At 42.5% G+C, this 13,273-nt stretch overlaps 1 protein-coding gene across 1 annotated transcript in view; it reads left to right on the top strand.

Annotated features, from left to right (window-relative positions):
• Positions 1 to 13,273, top strand: part of Atp10b (ATPase phospholipid transporting 10B (putative)) — a 98,977-nt gene that overhangs the window by 68,484 nt on the left and 17,220 nt on the right. The window contains exons 14-17 of the mRNA XM_038329102.1: positions 3,057 to 3,241; positions 7,195 to 7,519; positions 11,375 to 11,451; positions 12,708 to 12,833. Coding sequence (XP_038185030.1) covers positions 3,057 to 3,241; positions 7,195 to 7,519; positions 11,375 to 11,451; positions 12,708 to 12,833 — 713 coding nt within the window. The remainder of the gene's footprint in view (positions 1 to 3,056; positions 3,242 to 7,194; positions 7,520 to 11,374; positions 11,452 to 12,707; positions 12,834 to 13,273) is intronic.

The following is a 13,273-nucleotide window of genomic DNA, read 5'->3' as shown; positions in this document are numbered from 1 at the left end:
TGTCCTGAGAGCCTTCCCAGACTTCCTGCTGGAAGAAGCTTATGAGTTTGGCTTCTTCCTCAACAGCAAACACCTTTTCCCTTTAAAATGTTGGCTGTATGACTACTATGTGCACCGAGTAGCATGCTAGGCTTTACAGCTCCGGCGAGAAATGCCGACCACACCGCCACCTTCCCACAGTTCAGAATCTAGCCGGCACAGTCAGGCAAGTCATGTCATCACCAGGGAGTAGTAAGATCTGGCCCAGAAGATTTAGAGATGGGAGACAAATGCAAAATAGGAGATTTCAACCTCACGCTGGGACCAAAGAGGGTCTGGAAAGGCGGCTAATTGGAAACAAAAGGATACACTATTTAGGAAAAGGAGGAGGGTGTTCATGAAAGAATGAAGGGACTAAATGAAAGGCAGGAAGAGATCTCTGAGAAGAGGTGGAAATACAGAGATCTGTTTTTGCTGGATCACAGAGTACAGAGGACAACTGACAGGGGGCCAATTTATGATATGCCATGTAAATCATATGCTAAACCTTTACAGGGTTTAGCTGTAAATCGCCAGAGCTACCACCATATATGGAGTAGATGGATAAATAAGGAAGAAGATGAGAAGCGCTAAGGCTGGGTCAGAGATGGACTGGATATCTGTAGGAAGAATAGCATCCCAAGCTGAAATTTGAAAGCTTTGCTTAGGAAGATGAATCTCCTGCCTGGGGAAAGATGTCCCTGTCTTAATCACTCTGAGGTCGCTGGGGTGGAAGAGCAGCAGCAGGAAGGGATTTAGGTACAGGGGATCTTTCCCAACCCCCTCTAGAAAGACACGCAAGAAAGAATCAGGGATGCGCAGAGGCCATTGAGCCGAAAACCATCTTTCATTGCTATAAGATGGTGAGGCCTGTACATCTAGAGGGTAGCAGCAAGATTAGTCGAAGAGCCTTCAAACAGAAGAAGAGATTCTTACTCTCTGGCACCTTCAGCCTCTTGCCCTTTGTCCTGGCTGCAGCAGCCTGTGCATGTTGCCTCGTGAGCCCTACACACTTTTAAAGCTGGATGCAGGAATTGTTCTTACAAGAACCAGAAGGTAGCTAGTCCAGAATTTTCTACCTGCCAAGCAAGGTTTCAGGCAGCCATCCTATGTGGCATTCCCGCCACTCTTTCACATCCTGGACACGTCTTAACTTCAAGGTGGCAACAAGTCTCAGCTGAAAGCAGAAAGCGTTCATCAGCTAGATCTGGCAAGGAAGTCACTCGCGGGAGTTAGTCAGCTCCCCTTCCTGGAAGAGGCATTTGCGGTCTTTCCGTTTCATTTTCCCTTTCACACAAATAAATGTGTTTTTCCTCATCCCTCCCTCACACAGCCTCGCTGCGCTATAAATCCACTTCAGCAGCTCACCTAGCAGGCTAACCATCACAAAGATGATCCTTAAGTCATCCCTGTTCATTGAGTTGTTTGCCTGTATATTTGTACCTGAAATACAAAACAGGCACCATTGACGAGACACAGCCCCCTTTTGTCACCTCAAGGTGGCTGGGAAATGTGACTTGGTGGCAGATTTCCTGTGATCATCGAAAATGTTCCCCAGCCTTCACACGAAGTCTCAAAACAGGAGCTGGATTTCTCAATAGGCAGCCAATGTAACTGCTTTGCCAACTTTTTAACTGCTCTTGATTATTCAACGAAACAAAGCCTTGGCCTTGACTCTAAGTGAAATGGTTAGCCATTAGTCTATGGCCTGAAATGAATCTCATTTTAAATGCAGGTGAAGTTTTGCTTAAGCAGTTAGCAACTCTTTAATATCTGGGTATGAATTCATCAGAGTTGAGGCGAAGATTGAGAACATCCACAAATGATGGCACCTGCATGTCTAATTCTCTCCAAGAATAGTAGCAAAAAAAAAAAAAAAAAAAAAAAAAAAAAAAAAAAAAAAAAAAACACTGAGTCCCCATTGCATCTGCTGTGCTCCGCTGCAGAGCAAAGGTTCCTGCCCCATCTTTTCCACACTCACTGGCCTGTGTCCCTATCAGCCACCACTAGGTCTCCTTGGCACTCTTTCTCAGCCTCTAAGAACCTCTCATCCAGCCTCTCCCATCTCCAATCCAGTCTCTAGAATGATCTGAAAATACAAACCTGATCCTGCCCCTTCCTAACTTACACTTTTGAATAGCTTTCTTTGCTGCAGAAGAAATCAGACAAGGAGGCCCTGCTATGACCCAGAAGCCCCGCCCCCTCCCTCTCACACTCCCTCTGCCTCCTGCCTTAGTCATCTACTCGAAACTCCAGGCTGGTGCACGTGTAGACTCCTCTGCCTTCACCTCGGTGACTGACCTTCCAGGGCTGAACCAAAGTGATCTTTCAGCAGCAAAATCTCCCTTGACTTTCGAGGTGAAGCTCAGTGTCTACTCACACAGCGCTTGCACCTGGCCATGTAGCTCAATTACAAACCTTCATCCAAGGACTTGAGTTCCGGGCAGGTACCAGGTGTCCTACTTAGGGTCACTATTGCTGTGGTGAAGCACCATGACCAGAAGCAAGTTGGGGAAGAATAGATTTGTTTGGCTTATGTTTTCACGTAACTGCTCATCCCCGAAGGAAGTCAGGACAAGAACTCAAACAGGACAGGACCCTGGAGGCAGCTGCCGATGCAGAGACCATGGAGGGGAGCTGCTTACTGACTTGTTTTCCATGGCTTGCTCAGCCCACCTCCTTATAGGACCCAGGAACAGCAGCCCCGAGATGGCACCACCCATAAGTGGTGGGCCCTCCCATATCTATCACTAATTAAGAAAATGCCATACAGGCCTACCTATAACCCAATCTTACAGAAGCATTTTCTCAGATGGGGTTCCCTTCTCTCAAATGACTTTAGATTATGTCAAGTTGACGTAAAATTAGTCATCACAGTGATCATCTTTATCCAGCTCGTGGCTGTATGTATCCTGGGTACACAGACTAATACAAAGAAAATATTTGATAAAAAACTGATTGGCTGTGTAGTGCTTAGAGAAAGTAAGTAGCCGTACATTTGCCATAACTGAGCTCCCAACCGTCTTTGGACTTTCCAGGAGCCACTGGGATTGAGGACCGACTCCAAGAAGGAGTTCCAGACACCATCGCTGCACTACGGGAGGCTGGAATCCAGCTCTGGGTTTTGACAGGAGATAAACAGGAGACAGCGGTCAATATCGCATATTCCTGCAAACTGCTGGATCAGACTGACACCGTGTACTCCATTAACACAGAGAATCAGGTGAGGCCAAACAGGGACTGAATGTTCAAATACACAGCAGCCCCTCAGCCAACTCTCTGGATCCTGGATCTCAGAGGATCCAAGGAAGAATCTGGAAAACATTCAGCCCCATACACAGCAACCCATCCACATACATAGTTAACTGGCTATTTGGAAATTGCTACTTATCAGAAACTTCTAGTCTCCCTACTTTACAGGTAAGGACACAGAAAGCCACCAGACTCATTCTCTTGCCCAACAGCTTCCCCCTGCTAGTCTAGGAAACCCCGAGTCTAGAATTCTGCTCTCTTGCCAGGCTAGTGCCAGCCACATATGCCACACCGTTGACTCGGTTTTTTTTTTTTGTTGTTGTTGTTTTTTTTGTCAATGTCTTGTCAGTTAAGATTAACCCACCCACCTATTGAAAAGTCCCACTTCAACTGAAAATATTCAGAGTTTAAATTTTCAGCACCAATCTGTGTGTCATGGAGCAGAACTCTAAGGGGATAATGAGTTCAGCTGCTGGTGCTTTTGATGCGCTAGGAGAGAGAGAGAGAGAGAGAGAGAGAGAGAGAGAGAGAGAGAGGAACAAAGTCCTAAAACAGTCATTTCCACCTGGAGTAGGTTGTGGTTTGCACAGAGCGAGGGAACTGGGAGCGTGCCGTGTGACTTCTAATGAAGCGTCTTCCTGCTTATCGTACACGTTTGCGTTAGGAAGGCGGCTTCTCTTTTCCTGCTGCAGATGTGGAAAGTGAAGTGAGGGGTCTGGGGAGTGGGTGCTACGATGTGCCTGCCAGAGGACGCAGGGGCGAGAGTCAGTGGAGACAAGAGGAGCACTTGTACCCAAGGAGTGCTGAAGAAAGGGACCTAGCAACCTAGGACCTAGCCTGTGAGAAGGGGTGAGTCAGAAGCCACCAGAGAGAGGGAGAGAGAGAATTCAGGCCTCTCACTGGCTCATCTAGACCTCAGAATAAAAGTTTAGAAAGATTTCTATTTGGTTTTTACACCATGAAGAAAGATGCATTGAATATGTATACATACTTGTCTACTTCCCAGGATCCCACTAATCCGATAAGATTCGTCTTCCCCGCCTTTTCCCTGGGAGTCAGTAGTAGATACGTAAATATGTTCAACCAGAACATGGGAATACACACTCTAAATCTCAGACTTATTTAAACCCCAGTTTAACATAATTACCTATTCGGTGAGTATTTTCTCCAAGGTGTTTAATTTGCCTAACTAACTATAAACACATTTGCGACTAGTATCTCTTTTGTATATATATCTTAAAGCAATAAACAAGTTTTATGGAGCCTGCCCAGAACTCTAGGTTCTCATATACATAATAAGGGACTTACTATTCCATGACTAGGAATGCATTTCAAATGAAACTAATAATAATCATTTTTATTGTTATTATTGGCAACCCTTTAGGGCTTCACGCACTCCAAATAGCATACTTCTTATCTTGCTTCCTCTCAGTTGTAAAGCAGGGATTAAAAAATACTTATTTTAAAGATTACTGGAAGAATTAAATAAGACCAGAGGGAAAGTACTTACTTAGTCCCTACATGTGTTAGCGATTGTTGTGTGACAAGTTAGCCCCAGAGCTTGGCAGTCACAGCAGACCTCTATGATCCCATGGTCTGTGTGTTAGAAACCTAGAGGTTTCAGGGCCCTGAGGCCAGGTACTGATTCCACTGGGAAGGGTCTGCAAACTGGAAGGGACGCTGCTTACAAGCTGAACCTCACAGCTGTTACTAGATCTCGGCTCTTGGTCCTCTGGGCTTTGTTCCCAGGCTGTTACACAGCATACCAACTGGTTTCTCCCAAGGCAAGCCACCGGAGAGAGTGAGAAAGAGCTCTATAGTAGAACCCAACTTGTATAGCCTACTCAGGAAAGTTACACGCCATTGTTTTGGTGGTGGTGGTGGTGGTGGTGGTGGTGGTGGTGGTGGTGGTGGTGGGGTGGTGGGGGGAGGTGGTGGTGGTAGTGTTTTGTTCTCTTCCTCAGAAGGAAGTCATTAGGTCTAGATCACCATGCCTGGAAAGGAATCCCTCCAGGCACTGTTTACTTCAGGTTCCTGACCAAACATTAAATGTTCAGTGACTAGAACCATTATGATTATAATCTGGAAATAAGTGGGTTCAGGTTAAACTGTGAACTTTACAACCCCGGTGCCTGTCTGGACCAGTACCTGAAGAATTTATGTAACTGGAACCAAGGCCAATGTCTAGCAAGAATCACCCCATTATCTTTCTTAGATAAATGCTCTTCTAAAACCTTATACTCAGAACCAGTTCCTTTGCCCACTGCCCCTGCCCAAGATCTTGTGCAACAAGTAATTTAGCATCTCCTACAGGAGGACTCGGGGAAAATGAGCTGTATTTGCTCCAGGAATCGCTCCAGTGATTGCTAGAAAGGAATCACTAGACTGAGTTTCTCCAAATCTGTCACTTCAGGAGAACCTTTGCAAAATCTACCCAAATCCATCTGTTACCTCAACTATGTCTCTTAATGATTTCATTTAAATTAGCTCAAATTCACTTTTAGAATAGACTTTTAGCATCTTGATTAATAAAGAAGTATTGTCCATTACTACAGATAAATGAACCTAATAGAGCTCAGGGGATGGCTCAAAGAGTAAAGTACTATGGCACAAGAACAGGCTGAGTTCAGATCCCTGGCGTCCACACGTCAAGCAGTCATGGTGCCTGCCTGTAATCCCAGCACTAAGAAGGCTGAGACAGGGTATGACCCAGGGCAAGCTGACAAGATAGACCAGCCAAGTTGACAAGTTCTAGATTTAGCAAGAAACCCTGCCTCGGTAACGTGGAGCATGACCAAGACAGGCACCCAATATCCAACTCTGTCTTCCACATGCACAAGACACCTTTACACACACAAGCACACACGCACACCTACACATGCAGCAACACATATGTAAACCTCCATACCCAAACACATGCATGCCACAATTGCAAATGGAAAATACAGTCCATCTGAGTACAACATGTTATTAAAGTTATTTATACTATTATCTTCTGTTTTCTCATGCTTTTGTAAAAAGCAATGTTCATAAGAGTTGAAGAGATAGCAGAAGAATAATCAGTACCAAGATATGATTTTACCACTGATATAGTTCAAAGTGGTAGGAAGGACTTCTAATTAAAAACTACTTTCTCTCTGTATTTCAAAGTAAGCATCATTTGAAAAATCATATAACTAGTGTGACAGTGGTACACCTTCAGTCACAGTACTTGAAAAGGGATCGCAAGTTCAAGGCCAACCTGGGCTATATCAAAAGGCCATCTCAAAAAAAAAAAAAAAAACAGAAATGAAATTCACAGAGAACATTCTTTGAACCAGTAAGAACTCACATCCATGGTCAGTTCAGACCAACATGAAAAACACTTCAAAGTACAGCCCTTGAGACCCCTGTGGAATAGACCAAGAGATAAACACAGTGTGGTGGTTTGCTTTTTAAGTAAGAAAGCCACGTTTGAAGAAGTCAAGATCGTGCCTCGCTGCTATGTGAAGTTGACATTGAGTAAGTTACTAAGTCACCCACTGTTTCAATCTCCTCACCTCTAAATCCTGACCAGGAATAAAAAGGGCCAACAGGGGAGGCCTATAAGAGACTGAAACCAGCTTATATAACAGTAGGCAATATTATCAGTATCTACCAACATATCAGTGTTGATTTTTACTTTGTACCTTCTTCAACTCAGTTGCCATCTGGCTGTGCAACTTTTACTTTATTCCTAATCATCTTCTCCTATTTCAGCCATTATTTTGTTTCAAAATTAGTACAGTTTAATGCTGCTTCAAATACTGCAGAGAAATTTACAGCGAGCTTAGAGAAAACTTCCTAAGCAACCTATATGGTGGAGTTTTATAATTGCTGGGGGGATAAAAAGGTCAAGCTTTGATGTACAAGGTTGCTTATGCTGTATTATATTCCTCTCTGCAGGAAACCTGTGAGTCCATCCTCAACTGTGCATTGGAGGATGTAAAGAGGTTTCGTGAACCACAACAGTCAGCCCGAAAACTCTGTGGGTGCCACACACCATCTAAGATGATGCCATCGGCTAACTCAAGAGCTATGACTCCTGACGTTGGACTGGTCATTGATGGGAAGACACTGAATGCAATTTTCCAGGGAAAGCTGGAAGATAAGTTCTTGGAGTTGACCGGGTACTGTCGCTCTGTCCTGTGTTGCCGCTCCACCCCCCTCCAGAAGAATATGATTGTCAAGCTGGTGCGAGACAAGTTGAGCGTCATGACTCTTTCCATAGGTATCCAGCGTGCTGGGATGTGGGTGGCATCTTGGCAGGGATGATGACCTAGGTGAGCTGTGAAAGCCAACAAGCTTAGGCTGAGAGCCATTGTTTTTGATAAAAATCACAGTCGAGATGTAGCTGTTAGGTGATAAAACAGGGACCACACTATTTAAGCAATGATCAAGCTCTTAGAACTGCCCAGTAAGCTAAACAAAGATCAGATCTTACATTGAAGTCACTCCCAACAAGGGCCTTGAACTCAAAACATGAATGTAGGTTTTTTTTAAATGTTTCTATCAGAAATAGACAACGAAGAGATCACTACTAGGAGATACTATCCGATACCCTTCCAGAATGAATTTACCCATGGTAACACCTATGGTAGCTAAGAATTTGCTATTCTTCTGAAGATAGGGGACTTGGAGGGAGATTTCAAAACCTTAGGTGAGCTTTTAATTTTGCTAGTCTCTAAATCAAAGGCCAGCACAATGCATATTCTTAATCTATCCTGGTTGGTTGATGCTAAATTACCCAGAGGGGCATGAACTAATAAGGTCAGAGCATAGAAATAAAAACTTTTCACTGAGTACCTCACAGGCACAAGCCTGTTTTACAAGGATCTTCATGATCTGGTCTCCACTAACTCTCACACAGTGTCTCCTAACATGGTCACCTTTCATTCCTCCTCATGGGCTCTTCATGTTCCCTCCAAATTAAATCTCTTGTCATTCTCCTCACCCCTTACCTATCTTGTCCTTTTTCTGGGATTCTCATTTCTCATTTAGGCCCAAGATCTTTTGTCCCTTCTGTGACCGCCTCTGCAATAGCTCACAAATTCCTGGACTTCCCTACTGTTTCCTTCCCTACTTGATCTCATGATCAGCGCATTCCATACGTGTAGTAGAGTCTCTCCCTCTTCATCCCTCAATCCCTACACATCCAGGACTCGTTTTCTGTAATTTTGGTTGCTTTTGGGCCTAAAAGAAATGAACATTCTTGAGTTTAAATAACTATTAAGGTATATTATTTTAATTTACTATCATATTATATGTTAGTTATTTTAACCTTTTATTGGGCATAATTTATGGATTAAAATTTATTACTATTACATATGTCTACAAAAGACAGTCTGTAGAGTTTACTACTCTCCATTATTTCATACACACACTGGCGGTCCTGAGAGGTAACCCTCACAGTCAAGGGTAACTAAATTACTGTACTTAGGGTCATTTCTACAGATAGTTCTAGCCTTTCTTCTTTATCCGGTCTTCTGGAGATCTGGAAAATATTATGTCCTTCCCCCAGTCTTCATGTGCAATATTAAAACTAAATATAAAACCTAAAGAATCAGGCACTGTGGTGCATGCCTATAATCCCAGTGTTTAGGAGACAGAGGCAAGGAAGACCCAAAATTCAAAATCATTCTCACCTACACAGAGAACTCTAGGACAGTCTGAGATATATAAGATCCTACCTCAGAAAATGAAAAGAACAGATGCCTAGCAACTCCATCCCTACTTTAATGTTATGAGTTGTCCTCTTCCATAATTCAGATATACCATAGGCAATAGCCCAGCCCATATTCTCTGAGGTTAGAGGTCGGCGTCACTCCCATAGCAACAGAAACAAACCCAACCAGGCGAGAAATAGCATGATTCCACACCTCTGCTTCTCCTGGTGTGCCAACAGAAGTTAAAGCTGAGATTTATTCTGCCTTCCAAAGGATTAAAATTATGGACTGCTGAGCTATTAAGAAAAGAATCCTTTTTATAACAACAAAGTCTACCTAGAAAGTCAAATACTAAATTTTTAATTGACACATAATTGTATAAATTTATGGGGTACAGTATTAATGGGAACATTTTAAAGCTCAATATACTTGTTGCCAAGTAATTAAAGGAAAATTATCCTTTCTCCTTTCCAATTCCATATTTTCTGTGATAAACAATGTAAATTTAATTACAGCTTATATATGAGAAGCTTTTAGGAAACAAAAAGTGGGACCAGGAAGAGAATCCAGTCAACACAGTCCATAATAGGAGTTACAAAGACGTAGCCTACAGGCTATGTCTAGCCTACAACATATTTTTGTGTGGAACCTAATAATGGCTTCTGTATTTTTAAATGTAAAATTTATAACTACCAACCTTTCACCAGCAACAATTATTTGACTTTGTTCTGTGGCTTACAAAGTTTAAAATATTTTTGGATCCCTTAGAGTTTAGCTTCCTGAGTTCTGGCTTAAAAGATAAAGCATTAATAGCAAATCAGGTGCTGGAGAGATGGGTCAGTGGTTAAGAGCATTAGATTATATTTTTGTATACTGTAAAAAAAATTTGCATATTTATACAAATTTGAAATGAATTTTGTTAGAACATACTGTACATATATTTCTACTCTTCTTCAAGGCATTTTACCTAATTAACTCATTTAACAATGTAATAAAATTTGTATTTCTAAAAAAAAAAAAAAAAAAAAAGATAAAGCATTGAGGAGTATTGGGCCCTAATAGATGCCCTCTCTGTACAGAGCTGCGTGTGGCTTCTTAATTAAATAGAACTTCACCAGCCACATTCCAATAGATAGAAGACAGCAGCAGTTTCTGCACTGGTCATTGTAGACTCAGAGGTTCTGCTTCATCAGAGAACACGATATTTGATAGTCCTGATAACGGAGGTAGAGCATGTGGCGTGTGGTGGGGGAGGTGTTTCACGGCCTTACCTCTGGTTACATGAAATCTCAATTTATTCAATGTGATGAATATATCTCAGTCAAAAAAAAGTGAGTCAATCTCATTTTTCCCTGTTCATACAGAAAACTGAATGCTCTCCATTACTTTGGGCATTATACACAGTCTCTTATGATCTGGCTGCTCCAGCATTCTAGTCATCTTGGTATGGTAGCTGGTTCAAGTCAAACTAAGATAGAGAAAGCTCTACCTTGTGGTAGTTACCTACTTGTCATTGTGATAAAATAACTAACCTGACTAACTTCAAGCAAGGAAATTTTTATTTGACTCATGGTTTTGGGCCATTTCAGTCCGCTTCTGACTACTCTGCATTCTCCTGATGTGGGAGGCAGAATATCATGGTGGATTATCTAGGAATGTGACTCATGGTAGCATTTGTTCTAGCTCTAGCACACACACACACATAAAACATATTGGTAGTGTGGTGGAATGGAAGTACTACCTCATGACAATCAAAAACTGAAAGAGAGATAAGAAGGGGCCTGAGAGAAGACACCCTTCAAAGTCATGCCCCAAGTCACCCATTCCTTCAACCAGACCCTACCTCTTGCCAGCTCCCAAGAATGCCATCAAATTATAAATTCATGAAAGGATGGTTCCACTGATAAAGTTAGAGGCCTTGTGACCCGATCAATTCTCAGTGAGTTGATCCACCAGCCAGAGACCAAGTCTTGAACATATACGCGTTTTAGGGAACACATCACATCAAAGTCTTAACAGCCTCTGAATCAGAGCAGAAAGACCCGAGTTCCAATATAAGTGCCTTCACTAGATGGACTATCCTGACCAAGTCTCAAAACGGGTCAGAGTCTTGATTTGCTCTTCAGCAAGATCTATTCTGACATTTGCAAAGGCCTTTCTGTAAATTTCAAAGGACTCTTTTGATCACCACTGGGGAGGGGACAGTAAAAAAAAATATTCATTAAAAGTTTTTAAATAAATTGGGGTTTCTCATGCATAGTTTAAAGAAGACAACTTTCAGTCCAAATATTGTAGGAATGTTATCATATGTAGAAAAACCTTGAAAGGATTCAGCTGTGCAAATGGGGACGCTCTGAGATTTCTTATCACTGAGCAATTGGACAAGGAATGAAGGCACTCTGTGACCTCTCTCTTTTCAGGTGATGGGGCAAATGATGTAAGCATGATTCAAGCTGCTGACATTGGCATTGGAATATCTGGGCAGGAAGGCATGCAGGTAATGTAAGATTTAACTCCTTTTTCTTCGCTGATCTCCTTTACTCTTCCTGGAGATCTGAGGAATATCCCTCAGTGTGGAATAAATCTTTCTTTGAGCTTCATAAAATTATGAACTGACAGTCAGGGGTGTCTTCCATGCCTCTGTGTCCTCTGTCATCAGAATCCTGCCATCGGGTCCTCCCAAAACAGAGGGACACTGAGGACATGTGGCTTTTTACCAAAGGCAATGGTAGCTATAGTCCAAGGCTGCACAGTGTATGTGCCTTTCTCTGACCCCACATATCCTTCTGTGACCTCCATACGGAGTGACAGAGATTGGGACCTTTGGAAATATTTTATTTGACTCATGAATTAATTTGTACAGTTTCATGGCATACCTAATTCTCTAAAAATTCTATTTGGAACAAGCATACTTAAGTGAGATACTGTTCTTTCCCATAGAACAGACCCCGTTTTGTGATTTTGAACCATTAGTGATCGTAGTCTCTGACCACCAGGGAAGACACTGCTTAAATTCAATGCTGAGAATTAGAAAGGCAGCCATAGTTCTTTGTTACCCTTCAGGTGGTTACCATATGCCAGCAATGTTGGGTACTTCATACTTTTATGTGTTACCACATGGAATTTTAATAATAATAATAATAATATGTTATAGATTGGCAATCATTTTTCCAGACAGTAAAACTGAGGTTCAAGAAGTTGAAGTAATCTGAAAAGTATTCATACCAAGATTTCTAACCAAAACATCTAAACCTCATTTTAAGAGACCTCTAGACTGTATCTTATTATAAATAACCCCAAGGACAAAATGTTCATCCTAGCACCATGTAGATGAGCTTCCCAACCAACACTGTCATCTGTAAATCATGCTAATCGCCTGCTTGAGGGGTACCCAAGGGTGCTCAGGGATTGGAGAATCACCTGGTGAAGATCAGTTTTCTGGTTCGCCCCTAGAACAGATACTGACACTGGGCCTTAATGAATAATCGTTAGATAAATAGACAGAAATGCAGGGCCAAGTGGAGTGTTGGTCCCTCTCACTTGCCCTGCTTGGATTCTGGTAATATTTCAGCTTCCAAGAAAAGAGGGAGAGATGTTCGAACCCAAAGTGCCTTCCAAGCATGACGACATGACGAAGGATCATTCAAGCCCTGAAACCTGCAGACCTAGAAGAAAGCATTGTCCTCAAGGGAGCATCTTTGGGGCCAGCGATGGTTGTGCATGAAAACTGATGTCTCCATTCTTCCCTCCTAGGCCGTCATGTCCAGCGACTTTGCCATTGCCCGATTCAGCCACCTCAAGAAGCTGCTTCTTGTGCACGGCCACTGGTGTTACTCGCGCCTGGCCAGGATGGTAGTATACTACTTCTACAAGAACGTGGTAAGTGTCCCTTCCACTCAGGCCTTGTGGTCCTTGCAAGAACTCTGTCTCCTCAGAATAGTGGAGCAAGCATTTCAGCACAAGGGAGTTAGTCCTCTGACCTGGATTTGAGATCTCACTATCTATGTAACTTTGGACAACACTACACTTCTCCATAGGCCATAGTTTCCTCTATAATTTTAAAACAGGAAGGAGCCTGGTATTGCTTACTGTGATGTTGTCATAAGAACTGGCTATGCTCTATGGAAAGCCCCTGGCACGTAGGAACAGCATGAATGCTTATGAATATGGATCCTAGAGTCAGATTAAGTGCCAACCTAGATTCCCATATTTGGTAATTGTCTCCAAACATATGTTTCTCCATCTACAAAATGCAAGTAATAATAGTTCCTTTCTCTCGTGTGCTGTGTGCTGGTCAGCGCTTCATCAATGTGGCAGAA

The sequence above is a fragment of the Arvicola amphibius genome, chromosome 4 (genome assembly GCF_903992535.2).
Source record: "Arvicola amphibius chromosome 4, mArvAmp1.2, whole genome shotgun sequence".
In the NCBI taxonomy this organism is placed as follows: Eukaryota; Metazoa; Chordata; class Mammalia; order Rodentia; family Cricetidae; genus Arvicola; species Arvicola amphibius.
Note: the sequence above shows the minus strand (reverse complement) of the source record. Positions and strands in the feature narration are given on the sequence as shown.